The sequence below is a fragment of the Myotis brandtii genome, unplaced genomic scaffold, assembly GCF_000412655.1.
Source record: "Myotis brandtii unplaced genomic scaffold, ASM41265v1 scaffold303, whole genome shotgun sequence".
Classification (NCBI taxonomy): Eukaryota; Metazoa; Chordata; class Mammalia; order Chiroptera; family Vespertilionidae; genus Myotis; species Myotis brandtii.
In genome coordinates this window covers 5,052,429-5,069,098 of record NW_005361573.1, presented here as the reverse complement: position 1 = coordinate 5,069,098, position 16,670 = coordinate 5,052,429, and the positions used below count along the sequence as shown (strand labels likewise).

At 48.8% G+C, this 16,670-nt stretch overlaps 1 protein-coding gene across 1 annotated transcript in view; it reads left to right on the top strand.

Annotated features, from left to right (window-relative positions):
- SLC5A4 (solute carrier family 5 (glucose activated ion channel), member 4) overlaps positions 1–16,181 on the top strand; it is a 16,836-nt gene extending 655 nt beyond the window's left edge. The window contains exons 2-15 of the mRNA XM_005869787.2: positions 636–707; positions 1,239–1,343; positions 1,477–1,536; positions 2,503–2,607; positions 5,310–5,415; positions 6,079–6,159; positions 6,350–6,570; positions 7,163–7,298; positions 8,751–8,858; positions 9,619–9,769; positions 12,427–12,595; positions 13,989–14,204; positions 14,628–14,730; positions 15,333–16,181. Coding sequence (XP_005869849.1) covers positions 636–707; positions 1,239–1,343; positions 1,477–1,536; positions 2,503–2,607; positions 5,310–5,415; positions 6,079–6,159; positions 6,350–6,570; positions 7,163–7,298; positions 8,751–8,858; positions 9,619–9,769; positions 12,427–12,595; positions 13,989–14,204; positions 14,628–14,730; positions 15,333–15,547 — 1,848 coding nt within the window. The 3' untranslated portion in view covers positions 15,548–16,181. The remainder of the gene's footprint in view (positions 1–635; positions 708–1,238; positions 1,344–1,476; positions 1,537–2,502; positions 2,608–5,309; positions 5,416–6,078; positions 6,160–6,349; positions 6,571–7,162; positions 7,299–8,750; positions 8,859–9,618; positions 9,770–12,426; positions 12,596–13,988; positions 14,205–14,627; positions 14,731–15,332) is intronic.
- Positions 16,182–16,670: the final 489 nt, after the last annotated feature.

The following is a 16,670-nucleotide window of genomic DNA, read 5'->3' as shown; positions in this document are numbered from 1 at the left end:
GAGAGAGAGAGAGCTAGAAACATCAATGAGGAGAGAGAATCATGGACCGGCTGCCTCCTGCACGCCCCCCTACTGGGGATCGAGCCCACAACCCGGGCATGTGCCCTGACCGGGAATCGAACCGTGACCTCCTGGTTCATAGGTCGATGCTCAACCACTGAGCCACGCTGGAGAGGCGACATTGTTTTTCTTATCTCACTTCTCTTATTTCCCTTTGTTATTTTCTCACTTTCTACCACAGTTGAGTTGGATGCTTAATTCACTGATGCCCCTTCTTTCTTTTGGTAACGGATTGAAGGCTACCGATTTCCTTCCACACACAGCTTCAGAGACACCTCACTCACAGCGTTTTCCTGTTTCGTATTGTGGGCAGTATTACAGCTATCTCCCCCATTGTCTTCCTAAATGAAACTAACCAGAGCGGTTAGGACGAACGTTGAGAAATGTAATCCCTGAAGTCCCCGGTTTCTGGTTTGGTCCTTTAAAAATCGGTGCTACGTCGCAGTCTCCAGGAGAATGTTTCTCTCTTCGGGGGAGCTGGAAAGGGTCCGTTTCATCGGCACCGTGACCCGGCGCCGGGGGCACCTTGGTGCGGCGGCTGTGGTCTGACCGCCCCACGTCTTCCCTCCCCACAGGCCATGCTGAAGACCAACCGGGGCACCGTTGGGGGCTTCTTCCTGGCTGGCCGGGACATGGTCTGGTGGCCGGTGAGTGGGCAGAGCTTCTGGGAGATGAACTTTGTGTGTGTGTGTGTGTGTGTGTGTGTGTGTGTGTGTGTGTGTAAGAGTAAAGAAAACATTGGGTGTGCTCATCTTTTTTTTTTTTTCAGAGAGGGAGGGAGAAGAAGGAGAGAGAGAGGGAGAGCGAGAGGGAGAGAAACATCAATGGTGAGAATCATTGATCAGCTTGCCTCTTGCACGCCCCCTACTGGAGATCAAGCCCACAACCCGGGCATGTGTCTTGACCGGCGGAAATCGAACCATGACCTCCTGGTTCATAGGTCGATGCTCAACCACTGAGCCACGCCCGCTGGGCTAGCTCTTTTGTTAACCGTTTAGAAACGGAAGAAATACTCTGGGCGCACCAACCCTACGGACACCGGGTTCCGCCCACGGGCTGTAGTTGGCGGGCTCCTGGCCCAAGGGGTAGCCACGGGAACATCGCCACGTGTCCCTGCGGTTCGGAAGCCTGATTGGAGTCTGTTAACTCTGACCCGCGTCTGTGCTCTTGGATTCCAGATGGGCGCCTCCCTCTTCGCCAGCAACATCGGCAGCGGCCACTTCGTGGGGCTGGCGGGCACCGGGGCGGCTTCGGGCATCGCCACCGCAGTCTTTGAGTGGAACGTAAGTGACATCATGGGCGACGACAGTCAGGGAGGACTGGCCGCCTTTTCTTTTCAGACTCCGAGGCCGTGAGACGGCACGGCCCCCAGGCCAGGCCTCTCTGACGCCTCCCTCTCTGCTTGATTTCCTGCAGGCCCTGGTGCTGTTGCTGGTGCTCGGCTGGTTCTTTGTCCCCATATACATCAAGGCAGGCGTGAGTACCCGCGGGGGCTGTGGGCACGCCTGGTCGGCATCCATTGACACACTCATTCTCCCTGCTCAGCCGGGAGACCTGGGTAAGACCGTTTGTTGCAGGGTCTCTGGGCTTACAATGACCCAGAGCCACTGGGTGCTGCCCGGCTGCTCTTGCGAATGGCTCAGCCACCTGCTCCCAGGCCTTCCCCGCCGTGAGGGCTCCACTCGCCCACGTCCTCCCCAACTTGGGGCATTTTCCTTCCTCCTGATTCGTGCTATTCTGACACTTGTAAAGCGGTTTCATTTGTGATGAAGGGTAGGATGTACCACAGCTGTGGTGGCTTCCCTTCCGCCTGCTCTGTCTCTCTGGGCCTTTTGTTTGTTTGTTTTTTAACATATTTTTATTGACTTCAGAGAAGAAGGGAGAGGGAGAGAGAGAAACATCAATGATGAGAGAGAATCATGGACCGGCTGCCTCCCTCAGGCCCCACACTGGGGATCGAGCCCGCAACCCGGGCCTGTGCCCTGACCGGGAATCAAACCGGTGACCTCCTGGATCCTGGGTCGACGCTCAACCGCTGAGCTGCACCCGGCCAGGCTGCAAGTAACGTTTTAACTAGACTGTCATAGTTTGGGTGAAAATCATAAAAATTATCCATTGAGCGTTTGCCGTGCATTTGGTGGTGGCGTGGGTATTTTACATCTACCGTCCCATGAAAACCCTACTTTACAGATGAGAGGAGTGGAGTCCAGGGAGAGGGTCACTCGCAAAATGTTACATTTCTAGTCAGTGTGGGCGCTGGGAGCCCGTCCCAAGGTTGTCTGATCCCAGCGCCCGTGTCCACCCGGCTTTGCTGCTTTCCCGAGAGACGATGCCTCCCTGCCCTCGGTTTCCCGAGGCGCCACAGGCCTGCCCGCCCCGCGTGCTCGGTGAGTGTGGAGTGACCGGATGTGCTGAGCCAGTGAGCCCCTGCTGTCTCCGCAGGTGATGACCATGCCCGAGTACCTCAAGAAGCGCTTCGGGGGGAAGCGGCTCCAGATCTACCTCTCCGTCCTCTCCCTCTTCATCTGCGTGGCTTTGAGGATCTCGGTGAGTTTGTGCTCCTGGCGTGTTAAGCTTTGCAAGATTGCTTTTAAATAATATATCCTTGTATTGCTTTCTGAGAGGAAGGGAGAGGGAGAGAGAGAGAAACAACAATGATGAGAGAGAATCATGGATCAGCTGCTTCCTACACGCCCCACACTGGGGATCGAACCCGCAACCCAGGCTTGTGCCCTTGACCAAGAATCGAATCGGCACGGGTGCACAGGATGGCACCCAACCAACAGCACCACACCAGCCAGGGCCCTTAATTTTTTCTTTTTTAATCTAAGGCTGCCCCTACACAATATATTTCACAAATACGTGTTGAAAGAACTCTAAAGTTGTGTGTGTGTGTGTGTGTGTGTTTAATTAAATTCCTTGGAGATAATCATGGAGGAAAGCAGAGAGGAGTTTGAAGAGTCAGCAGCACGTGTAGAAAACAAAGACAGAGTAACGGCTTGCTGCTGGCACATCAGTGACTCATGAGGTTATGGCCCGGGGTGCAGAGTCTGGGCCGCTCCTGAGGGCGGAAGCTGACTCCCCATCGCTCTGCTGTTGAGTGGAGTCGTGGCTGGAAGTGAGCCAGCTGCTCGGATGAGGGGCTGAGCCCGCCTGGCGCAGCGTGAGCCTCTCCCAGCGCTTCCTGTGCATGTGGCGCTCCGAGCCCGGGGGAGCGAGGATCCCTGTGTGCTAGGAGTTCACCACATGGTTAAGAAGTTAAGAAGTTAACCAAAGCCCGAGCCAGTGTGGCTCATCGGCCCGTGGACCACAGGGTCCCAGGTTCGAATCCAGTCAAGGGCACGTACCTCAGTTGCAGGCTCTTTCCCTGGCCCCGATAGTTGCTGGATGGTAGGGTATTCATGTTTGTAAATCAAGTACATGACAATGACTTCTTTCACCTACCTGACTCAGAAAGTAGGTTCTCCATTAAAACAAAAATTTTTTTGCATATCACCTGTGTTATTTTTCTGCTTACTTGTCTGATTTCAAAGCCAGAGTGAGTAATGCCAAATAGAGGAGTAAAAATATTAATTGATTGCCCTATCCGGTTTGGCTCAGTGGATAGAGCATCTGCCTGCGGACTGAAGGGCCCAGGGCTCGATTCTGGTCATGGGCACATGCCCAGGTTGTGGGCTCGATCCCCAGTAGGTGGCAAGCAGGAGGCAGCCAATCAATGATTCTCTCTCATCATTGATGTTTCTATCTCTCTCTCCCTCTCTAAAATCAACAAAAATATATTTTTAAAAATAAAATAAAAAATAAAAATTAATAGAAAAATATCCTTCGGTGGGGATTAACATAAAAAACACACTTGAATAAAAACAATTTAACCATAAGATTGTTAGTACTTTATGACAATGGCTGCAGATATAGTCAGTGTGAGCTTGAGTGGAGTGTGTGGACAAGCACAAGAAGACATGCTGTGGATGCCCAGGAAAGCGGGTGGGAATGGAAGTCTCCGCTTGGGGTGTTGGGGGATTACACAACCCCCAGGCCAGGAAAGAGGAGGGGCCGAGGGAAGCGAGGGGCTCGCCATGTTCCCCAGGTGGGCGGGGCTCAGTGACCTCCCAGGTCTCCCCTGCCTCTGACCTCTACAGCTTTGCGATCCTCCAGGGCATGAACCAGGCGCTGGGGCAGAATGCGAGTGGCCGAAGGGGCTCACGGGGTGCAGCCTCCGGTGGCAGAAGGATCCGGTTGAGGGGGGGCAGGGGCGTGATGGAATGATGGGAGCTGAACGGAGGAACAGGAAGGTCAAGGGCATGTGTGTGACTGACTGTGCAGGGTCTGTGGTCGGCTGAGAAGGTACAGTAGCAGGAGTCCATCCTACCTACAAGGTCATGTTTTAAGTGCTATTAATAATGATTAATCTTGCGCACAACCTTCTGTGCACTATTGCTATTGCACTCTGATAACAGATTGGGTCCTGGTTACTGGTTAAACCGATCACGATGAGGAGTGAGGACAGGACAGCCTCCCCAGTCCTCCTGCCCCAGGTTTCATTTCAAATCTTAGGGAGGAAAACATCTCCCATCTCCTGTGACACCCCTCTGAACCCGGGTTCTCCAAAGGAACCTGCCTCTAACGCTTCGGATCCTGAATCCTGCCCCCGTATCCCTTCCCCTCACCTCACCTCACTCGAAACCAAAACATAACAAAAACATGGGGAATGGCATGTAAGCATGTTAGTTAGAAACACAGAAGAAACATCCCTAGGTGCAGGCACAGAGTAAGTGGGAAACTGGATTTAGCCAGGGTTGGAGTTGGGCTAGGGGAGTTCAACGGAAGGAGAGATAGGCAAAGAGATTGAATCTAATTAGAAACACAGAAGAAACATCCCTAGGTGCAGGCACAGAGTAAGTGGGAAACTGGATTTAGCCAGGGTTGGAGTTGGGCTAGAGGAGTTCAACAGAAGGAGAGATAGGCAAAGAGATCAAAGCTAAGGGCCCGGCCAGTGTGGCTCAGTGGTTGAGTGTCGACCTATGAACCAGGAGGTCAGGGTTCGATTCCCAGACAAGGCACATGCCTTGGTTGCAGGCTCGATCCCCAGTGTGGGGCATGCAGGAGGCAGCCGATCAGTGATTCTCTCTCATCGTTGATGCTTCTATCTCTCTCCTTCTCCCTTCCTCTCTGAGATCAATAAAAATAAACTTTAAAAAAAAGAGAGAGATTGAAGCTATGGGCTGATGGCCCTGCCTGTCTCATTATAGTCAGACATATTCTCCGGAGCCATATTCATCAAGCTGGCCCTGGGGCTGGACCTCTACCTGGCGATCTTCATCCTCTTGGCTATCACCGCCATCTACACGATCACTGGTGAGTCCACCGCGTGCTTAGCTCGGCCATGCTACCTTCTGCTCGTGTCACCTGAGCGTTAGCCTTGTCGCTGCCAAGGTAAGGCTCTCCCTTTATTCCGCTCAGAGTCAGTCGCAGCCTAGAAACACAGCCAGAGCGTAGGAAAGCGGATCCTCGTTGTTAGTTATGATCACCTTGATCCAGGATAACGATGTGATGGGTGGGACAGGGAGACGCTATTTGGGCTCAACGACATTGCCGCAAAACGCAGGTCAACAGTAATATACGGTATTCCACTAAGGAAACGATGGTATGTTCCAACGCTGGAACAGAAATGGCTTCGCCCAGTTCTTTAGAGCAGGTATCCTGTGCTAAATAGAGCGAATTGAGGGGTTGTTATGGGAGATTTTCACGATATTATAACATGGCCTTTCCCCCTACTTAATATTCAAAAGCGCACACAAAGGTAGAACTCTACCGTAATTCATAGAAACGTTGAGTGGAGGCAAGGCGAGGAAGACAGGACCAATGAGAGACACACCTTCCAAGGAGATGATGATGCCACCAGGAGCTTCCGATCTGTTTTCTGCTGAGTCATTTCCGGTGTTTAGAGAACCTAAAGGCAAAGGCAAGTAGGGGAGGGCACCTGAGTCAAACACCCTGGCTCTTTCCTTCTCCCCACAGGCGGCTTGGCCTCGGTTATTTACACCGACACCCTCCAGACCATCATCATGCTGATCGGCTCGTTCATCCTCATGGGGTTTGGTAAGTGATGGCTGTGTGAACGGGGCCATGGGGTGGAAGTCATGGGGCTGTGGATCCCGAGAGAAGGGTCCTGAGAATACGACCAGGCTGATGGGAGGTGCCGGAGTGCCTCCCATCACGGAGGGGTCGTTAGGGAAATGGGTGTCTCACGTTTCTGTGGAACACTGTCTTGTATCCGATGCTGTTGCAGCATTTGCCGAAGTCGGAGGCTATGAGAGTTTTACGGAGAAGTATATGAACGCCATCCCATCCATAGTCCAAGGGGACAACCTGACAATTAGCCCCGCGTGCTACACTCCTCGGCCAGACTCCTTCCACATTTTCCGAGATGCTGTCACCGGGGACATTCCGTGGCCGGGAATGATCATAGGAATGACCATCGTGGCTGCGTGGTACTGGTGCACAGATCAGGTAAAGTGTGTGTGTGTGTGCGTGTGTGAGTGTGTATGTGTGTGTGACTGAGTGTGTGTGTGTGAGTGTATGTGTGAATACCTTTATGTTGTTCTTTTTCTTCTCCTAGAAAATCATCTAGTTTCACCATTTAAAAAGTCAAACACTTTGCCCTAGCCGGTTTGGCTCAGTGGATAGAGCGTCGGCCTGCGGACTGAAGGGCCCCGGGTTCAGTTCCGGGTCAGGGCACATGCCCGGGTTTCGGGCTCGATCCCCAGTAGGGGGCATGCAGGAGGCAGCTGATCCATGAGTCTCTCTCATCATTGATGTTTCTATCTCTCTCTCCCTCTCCCTTCCTCTCTGTAGTCAATATCAATATACTTTTTTACAAAAAAGAAAGAAAGAACCCTATTTACAGATGAGAAACCTGAAACTCACAGAAGTCAAATGCTCATGTGGGAGGAGCAGGGGTCCAAATCCACATTTTACTCCGAAGCTCATTCTTCTCTCATCACCATCCCACTTCTCATTGGCACGCTAGTCCCTGAAGAGGCGCTCCCCTCCCGTGACGCGTCCTCCGGCTGTCCCATGACAAGGCGTGTTCTCCCGGCAGGTCATCGTGCAACGCTGCCTCTCCGGCAAGGACATGTCCCACGTGAAGGCCGCCTGCATCATGTGTGGGTACCTGAAGCTGCTGCCCATGTTCCTCATGGTGATGCCAGGAATGATCAGCCGCATCCTGTACACAGGCAAGTCCGGAGCCATAAGTTCCCATCATTTATGCTTGAATTACGAATCGTGGTTTTTAAGATGTTTTAAGTCAGCTAAGAGTAACTGCTAATGTTGAAAATCTCCCTTAAAAATCTTTATTATGCCCTCGCCGGTGTGGCTCAGCGGATAGAGCGTTGGCCTGCAGACCAAAGGGTCCCGGGTTTGATCCTGGTCAAGGGCATGTACTTTGGTTGCAGGCTCTTCCCCAGCCCGGGCCCTGGTCGGGCCACGTGCAGGAGGCAACCCATCGATGTGTTTCTCTCACATCGATGTTTCTCTCTGTCTTTCCGTCTATCTTTCACGCTCCCTAAAAATCAATGGGAAAATATCCTTCAGTGAGGATTAACAAAAATAAATTAATTAATTAATTTAAAAAAAAAAACTGCCATCTTTTTTTAAAAAAAAAATGTATTATGAGGAGTGAAGGAAACATAGAATATTTCTTGCCTGATCCGAGACCACTGGTGTTTATGGAGGCAGTCCATCAGATAGCACTAACCTCACTTCATGTTTTCTCAACTGGGCCTGGAGAAAACGGGTTTATTTTCCTGAAAACCTGTTAAGAGGAGCATCAGGTGACCAGCATTCCTGCTTATTGCAATATTATGGTGTTGTCTATAGCAACAAAGAACGGGTAGATATCCAGGGAGTAGCCAAAGATAGGATTGTTCACTATCTCAAGACTTGGGGCCATGCTGACATCATCATGTTGGATATAAACAGCAGACTATAAAATATCACCGCAACAATGACCGTAGTTGTGCCATAAACACATTTCTCTCCGGAAAAGGATTAGAAAGGAATAATAAACTAAGAGAAGCTCGTGTGCGAAGGTGTTAGTATTCTGGGTGACTTGCTGATACTTTAGCTAAAATGACATTGTGAAAACAGATAGAAAAATATCCCATAATGTCATTTTAGCTAAAATATCAGCAAGGTATTGTGCAACTGCCACAATGAATGAGGCATCATCCCACCAGGGGCAGTCACCCCAACATCACAAGCGGCACCTCCTCTTAGATGTGGGAGAAAGACACTGGCTGAATGATGGCGCACAGGACCAGCTGCCTGAGTGCTGTGTTGCTGCTGTTTGATCTGTGGAGTTCTGTGCTCCTGGGAGGACGTATGCTCTTGCAGCTTTTCTGGAGGGGGAATCGCTCCCTCTAATGCTCTAGCTGGGCCACATCCCAAGGCAGAGCCTGCCTCTCGGGCCAGTGCCAGGGAAGCTACAGCTGTGACACTTGGAAAGGTGTATTCTAGCCAAAGAGGAAGCAGATCGATTGCATGCAGTTCAAAGTTGAGCCTCAATTTCCAGGCAAACGTCTTTCCTCTAACTCATGACCTTACCACTCGTCTCTGCGGCCAATGGTTGTAGGTCTCACCTGTTTGGGCCCCACTCACTGAACCCACTTATCTGACTTCCTCTTCAGAGAAGGTGGCCTGTGTTGTCCCCTCTGAGTGTGTGAAACACTGTGGCACTGAAGTCGGCTGCACTAACTACGCCTACCCAATGCTGGTGATGGAGCTGATGCCTGACGGTAAGAAAATGTCCTGCTCAGGTAAATGGGTAAAGAAAGTGTGATGAGCCCTGGCTGGTGTTTCTCAATGGTTAGAGCATCGGCCTATGAACCAGAGGGTCTCAGGTTTGAGTTCCAGTATAGGACCCGTACCTGGGTTGCAGGTTCTATCCCCGACCCCCAGTCACTGCTCCCAGTGAGTGTGGGAGGCACCAATCGATGTGTCTCTCTCAAAGACAAATACTGCATGATGTCACTTATATGTAGAATCTAAAGAAACAGAGAAGTGGAATGGTGGTTGCCAGGGGATGGGGAATGGGGAAATAGGAAGATATTGGTCAAAGGGTACACACGTTCAGTTATAATATGGATAAGTTCTGGAGACCACAGCATAAAGACTACAGTTAATAATAATGTCTTGTGTACTTGAAGTTTATTAAGAAAATAGATCTCAAGTATTCTCACAACAAAACAAGGTATTAGTTACTAGGTGATGTGATGACTGGGTTAATTAGCTTGATTGTGGTAACCATTCACATGCTGTATCTATCAAAACATCATGTTGTACACCTTAAATACATGCAATTTTTACTTGTCAATAATTCTGAGAATCGCCAGGAAATAGGCAGAAAATGCTACACGATGGCATGTATCCATGGGCACATCAGTTAGTAAACAGTCCGTGTGACATTTTACCTTTGAATGGCCCTCTGGTTGGCAAGTGATCACAGCTCATGGCGTCCAGTTCCTTACTCGTGGTTGCCTCCTCTTCCGGCCGCAGGGCTGCGAGGCCTGATGCTGTCAGTCATGTTGGCGTCTCTCATGAGCTCCCTGACCTCCATCTTCAACAGCGCCAGCACCCTCTTCACCATGGACCTCTACACGAAGATCCGGAAGCAGGCCTCGGAGAGAGAGCTCTTGATCGCTGGGCGGTGAGAGAACCCTGGTTTCTGTCTTAAATTTCTCTGCAAAGGTAGCGACATCGAAGTGAAATAGAGCCTCCTCATTTGGGGTTCAGATAAACTACTCATAGAGTTCTAGAGTGGGTAAAGGACCATTAGAGGACATTTAACCCAACTCTATCTCTTTCTAGATACGAAATTTGGGGCCATACGTACCAAGGAAATAGTTTCTTTTTTTAAAATATATCCACTGAGCCAAACCAGATAGGACAAGGAAATAGTTTCTTTTTCAGATTTCCAAATGCCTCTGATTGTCTCTTTATTCCTCCCCTCACACCCACTCCCAACCACCTCTTCGTGAAATCCCATCAATGTCTTTCACAGGGTCTAAAGTTTCCATCTACTCTCACAGGTTAAGGCATCATCTCTAGAAGTTTCCATGCATATCACAGGCAGGAAGTAACAGATGAGGGACCTCCACACACTACCACAGATGAGTTTACCAACTGCATTCATTAAAAACGGGGAGTCAAGAGAAACTAACCACCTCTTTAAAAGACGATGCGTTGCTGAAGACAGTAACAATCGCTTTGGTAAATGAAGCACTTGGAGAAATTCCGAGGGCTTGGTTGGTCCAGATCGTGACTCTGGATAAATGCTACAGGAGAGGAAGACCATAGGCCTCTGGGTTTCTGTGGTAGAAAAGTGTTGGGCTAGAATTCAGTAGGTCCAAGATGCAGTAGTCCACGGATGGGTCAACGATCTTGGTTATGAGCCCCCTCTAAGTCTCAATGATCAGTTAATGAGTTTCTCTTTTCCTCTCTTTCTTATTAAATGCCTACTATCACCCGGAATACAAATATGAAAAAAATGGCATCGATATGAAAAATAAGTTCATGCCTCATGGGATTTATGCCTTGGTGGGGAAGACAGATCATAAATATATTCTATATCTGGTGACAAAAAATGCTAGGAAGATGCCCAGCCGGCGTGGCTTAGTGGTTGAGAAACCACCTATGAACCAGGAAGTCACCGGTTTGATTCCCAGTCAGGGCACAGGCCCGGGGTTGTGGGCTCGATCCCCAGTGGAGGGCGTGCAGGAGGTAGTCGATCAATGGTTCTCTCTCATCATTGATCTCTCTCTCTCTCTCTCTCTCTCTCTCTTCCTTCCTCTCTTAAATAAATAAAAATATATTTTAAAAAACGCTAGGAAGAAAATTAGAGCAGGATTAAGGATGGGGACTAACTTAACACGGTGCTCAGGGGGTCCTCACGGAAGAAGTGGCATTTGAGCAGAGCCCTGGGGAGAGTGTGGGGGGAGCCCCGAGGCTCCGTGTGGAGGAGCAGTCAGTGCTGCCTGCAGTCCTCCACAGTCACGTGTGGGGTGTGTGTGAGGACAGCAAGAGGTGAGGCTGGCCCGTGAGAGCGATAGGAAACAAAATCAGAAAGGTGGGGGTCGGGAGATCACGCAGGGCTATTCCGGCCATAAGAGGACTTTGGATTTTATTCTGCGTGTGACAGCAAACAGCTGAAAACAACTGAAGATAAGAGAGCACAGGACACACACCGTTTGCTTTCGGGTGATGATGACAATGACGATAGGAGGTGCTATTTCTTGAATCTTTACTGTGTTCTGGACCCTGTGCTCGGACCGCCCGTGGTTTATCACGCTTAGTTATTGCAAGGTTGCAGAAGTTTTGTAGAGCTGAAATGAGGCCCTGTGCCTCAGTCTCCCGCCCAAATGCTTGTCCCCGGTTCCCCCAACTCCCACCTTTCTGTTTCCGGTGAGCACAGACAAGCCATGGCCTTTTACAGAGAGTCCCGTAAATTATTATTATTTGTTTATTCATATCACAAGCACAGAAGAATATTGCAAAGTTTTAAAAAGTGAACCTATTTGGTTTTGCTCCTGACCCCCAGGAGCAAAACCGAATAGATTTTTGCTGCATCTCAATATTTTAACCAATTCCTTCTACCCGCCAAAGTACTCAAGCAGCAAAAACACACAAATTAGCATTTCTGGCCAACTCACTCAGCATTCTGGGACAGAGGATATTTTAATTCTAAAGCTTGCATCCTGACTCAGTTTCTCTCAAGCTAGGAAAAAAAACCAAAACAGGAGTCTGCTTTCTGTGTCCTACAAATGATTACTTAGACCTAGTGCTGTGTGTTTCTTTTCCTAATTGCTACAGTGCATGAACTGCATTAGAGAATTATTAACCGAATGCTGACATTGGAACTGTTTTTATAAATGAATACTTAATCTCATCATTGAAGCTATTATGACTGATTGTAGAATAGCAATTGCTTTATTGGCATTTTACTCACAGATAGTCCTACGCAATGGCCTGGCATGAGGTTTCAAGGAGCTTGAATTTCTTTGGGGGGGAAATAAAAATCAATGAATGGCCCCAAGAATGCATTCAAGAACTCAAGCACAGTGGACGTACCAGTGATGCTTCCGCTTAATCATCCCTTCCTTTTGCTAGCAATTGCTTTACTGGCATTTTACTCACAGATAGTCCTACGCAATGGCCTGGCATGAGGTTTCAAGGAGCTTGGATTTCTTTGGGCGGGGGGGATAAAAATCAATAAATGGCCCCAAGAATGCATTCAAGAACCCAAGCACAGTGGACGTACCAGTGATGCTTCCGTTTAATCAACCCTTCCTTTTGTTTGCTTCCCAGGCTGTTCATCATCCTGTTAATTATCATTAGCATTTTGTGGGTCCCGTTGGTACAAGTGTCTCAAAACGGACAGCTGTTTCATTACATAGAATCCATCTCTAGCTACCTGGGGCCGCCCATCGCCGCTGTCTTCCTGCTCGCCATCTTCTGCAAGCGAGTCAATGAACAGGTGAGTGGAAGTGCGGGGACTTCTTTTCCTGCTGGAGTGGGGGGAAAACGTCTTTCTCTCGCTGGGAGGAAAATGCATCCTTTCCATCCAATTCATACAACTCAAGGCCCGTCGACTCTGCAACTTGTGTCACATAAGTCAGAGTTCTGTTCATGCTACAAAATCAGTCACAAGTGTTTGAATCTATGTACAACAGAAAAGTCGCAGTAAACCTAAGCTTGGGTCAAAGTAGACCGTACAGGTTTCCCCCGCTACCCGCAAACCGAAATGGCATAAAGTGAAGAGGCATGTACCCTTGATTTATATGGAAATTTTTTGAGAATTTCAGACCCCCAAAAATATCCTCTCTTATGCTTTTTAAAAAAGCTTTTTAAATATATGTATATTTAAAAATTCTTGAATGCATTCTTGGGGCCAATAATATATATATTATTGATTTCAGAGAGAAAGGGAGTGGGAGAGAGAAAAACATCAATGATGAAAGAGAATCATTGATCAGCTGCCTCCTGCCCCCTACTGGGGATCGAGTCCACAACCCGGGCCTGTGCCCTTGATCAGAATCAAACCCAGGACCCTTCAGTCTGCAGGCCGACGCTCTATCCACTGAGCCACACCAGCCAGGGGTCCTACCTCTCTTAGGCTTTTGATACATTAGGACACATCTTGCTAACGGACTCACAGAACACATCAAGATGAAGCAGAGATGCTCACAGGCACAGCGCAAAGCTAGGCGGCCTGACGCTGAGCTGCTGGGTGTGGTTCTGGGGAAGGAGCTTGGCGAGGTCACTCTCATGGCTCCCCTGCATTTTGCCTCTTTTCGACTTTTTTCATAAAAGTAAAAACCCTCTTGGAATTCCTTTCGTTCAGCGAAAACAGGTACTAAGGTAGGTCTTTCGTGAAAGCAAAGTGGAGAATGAACAGTGCCATCATGGTGTTTCAAGGCCACGGAGGGAAACAGGCCACTAGCAACCACACGCATTGGCATCTTTCCCTGCTTCGGTGGCCTTGCCCTCAAGGTTAGCCATGGATTGGTTCTTTGTTGTTGTTGTTAATCCTTATCCAAGGATACCTTTCCATTGATTTTTAGAGAGAGTGGAAAGGAGGGGGAGAGACAGAGAGAAACATCGATGTGAGAGAGACACATCAATTGGTGACCTCCCGTAGGCACCCCAACCAGGGCTGGGGATCAAGCCACAACCGGTACGTGCCCTTGACTGGAATCAAACCCGGGACCCTTCAGTCCAGAGGCCGATACTCTATCCACGGAGCCACACCAGCCAGGGTCCTGTGTAGTGCTTAGTGGAGAAAGCAGGAAGGGTGGTAATTATGACCTCCTAGAATGAGCTTCTCCTCTCCTCTAAATCCCCTGGTTTTGTTCTTGCTTCTTGCGCAGGGAGCCTTCTGGGGTCTCATCGTCGGACTGCTGATCGGCCTGTTTCGTATGATTGCAGAGTTTGCCTACGGAACAGGGACCTGCTTGGCTGCCAGTAACTGTCCCAAAATCATCTGTGGCGTGCACTACCTGTACTTCGCCATGATTCTCTTTGTCGTTTCCATCGTGGTCATCCTGGGAGTTTCCCTGCTAACAAAACCCATTCCTGATGTGCATGTGAGTGAGGAGTCACAGCTATATGCTCCTTTTATTCTTTTAAATATATTTTTATTGATTTCTGAGAGGAAGAGAGAGAGAGAGAGAGAAAAACATCAATGATGAGAGAGAATCACTGATTGGCTGCCTCCTGCACACCCCATACTGGGGATGGAGCCTGCAATCCAGGCATGTGCCCTTGACCGGGAATCGAACCGTGACCTCCTGGTTCATAGCTCGATGCTCAACCACTGAGCCATGCCGGCCAGGCCAGAAATAATGTAAAATAGTGTGCTTTGGTGAATGAGTGTGGTAGAAGACCTCTTCTTTGTTGTGTATGTCTTCCCACACTGTGGGATTTTTTGCACTGTACAGTAAATGTGCTGTTATGTTATTGTAAACACTTGCTCATCACTCATGGGCCTGTCTGTGCTCCCTGGGCAGCTGTATCGCCTGTGCTGGGCTCTTCGGAACCGGACAGAGGAGCGAATCGATTTAGACGCAGAAGAGCAGAGACAGGAAGAAGCTGATGATGATGCTGATGAAGGTAATGTCTGGTTTGCCTTTGGTTTGAGAACTCTCTCTCTCGCTTTGAACTGTTGATTCATCGCTCTAGCGTGTTTACATGGAGTTGTTTGTAGGATGTTCTCTATTTCAAGAAACTCATTACTACAAGGATATCACACCCTGTGGGATATAAGATGCAAATGTTTTCCCCAGCTTGGCACTTGTTTGACTTTGTTTATTGGGCTCTATGCTATGCAAAAGTTTTTTGTTTTTCTTTTAATATATTTTTATTGATTTCAGAGAGGGAGGGAGAGGGAGAGAGAGAAACATCAATGATGAGAGAGGATCATTGATCAGCTGCCTCCTGCACGCCCCCTACTGGGGATCGAGCCTGCAACCTGGGCATGTGCCCTGACCGAGAATCGAACCGTGACCTCCAGGTTCACAGGTCAACACTCAGCCACTGAGTCACGCTGGCCGGGCTCCATTTTTCTATAACTGGAGTTATCTGTGTTTTCGCAGGGATATTTCTCTAAGGCATAGAAGTAAGTTGTCGTCATTCTTTGCCGTCATCCGCACGACCTTGACGGGAGTCGGATTTCTCGAGCTTTGTGATCATTTGTTTATCTTTCTTTGGTTCAGATGATCCCGGGGAAACGCCGGGGTGTTTCAGGAGAGCGTACGAGGCGTTCTGCGGTTTGCAGAGGAAAGGCCCCAAGCTGAGCAAAGAGGAGGAAGAAGCCCTGAGGAGGAAGCTGACAGACACGTCCGAGAAGCCCCTCTGGAGGACCGTGGTGAACGTCAACGCCATCGTGCTCCTGGCCGTGGCCGTCTTTGCTCACGGCTATTTCGCCTGAACCCCACCGGGGCCACTAGAGGATAGATGAAGCAGAGGACAGCATTGATCTTTCACCTGTAGAGTTTGTTGTGATGCAAAAGGGAGATATGCAGTTGCTAATTTTACCCAATAACTCTAGGCATGACTTTTAGCGTTTGCTGTTCCTTTGTGTCAGTGGAGAAAGAGCTGATCATTTAGAAAGCCAGTGAGCTGACTCCCTATGTGTGTGTGTAAACTAGGAGAGTTTGGGAATAAATTATTTTTGTATGGAGCTCATCAGATAGCTTGCCCTGCGTCAAACTTGTTTCCTGCTCTTTCCAGAGATTTCCACGTTGACAGACTACCTCCCCCTACTCTGCCTCGCCTAGGATGCCCTCATCGGAAAAACAGCGACATTGTCTCCCCGAATTCACCTCGCTGATCTCAGGGGCTTGAAAAATAGGAATGGTTCCTAGAAGTTGAGGGGAAGTGAGCTGGAAATGCCCGTGGTGACTATTTTTACGAACTTTTTAAAAATTATTCGTTTCTGCCTTCAATAAACTCATCCCCCACTAAAAGTTAGCATATTGAGCCATTGATTTTCTTAAACCACTTTATTAAAATATAATTCACATATCATAAAATGTATCTGTTTCAAGTGTACAGTTCAAACAGACTCAGATACATAAAACAGACTGACAGAAGTCAGAGGGGAGGGGGTTGGGGGCCTGGGTGAAAAAAAGGGGAATGTAATAAAATAAACTGACAAACAAAATAGAGACAGAGGCATGGATACATGGAACAGACTGACAGCTTTGGGAGGGAGGTGGTTTGGGTAGCTGGATGAAAGAAGGTGAAAGGATTAAGCAAAACATCCCCACACACATACACACATATTTGAGGTGATAGCCAGACGAAAAGGTAGGTGGAGGTGGGCAGTAGGCAAAGGGGGGATAAATGGGGACAGAAAGAGACTTTCTTTGGGGTAATGAGCGCACAGTGCAGTGGGGGCAGATGATGTTTTCTTGAGCTGCACACCTGAAACCTGTATAGTTTTATTAACCAATGTCACCCAATAAATTCCATTAAAAGATAAATAATAGAGTGTACAGTTCCGTGTATTTTAGAATTGTCACAGTTGTGCAGCATCACCACAATTTAAT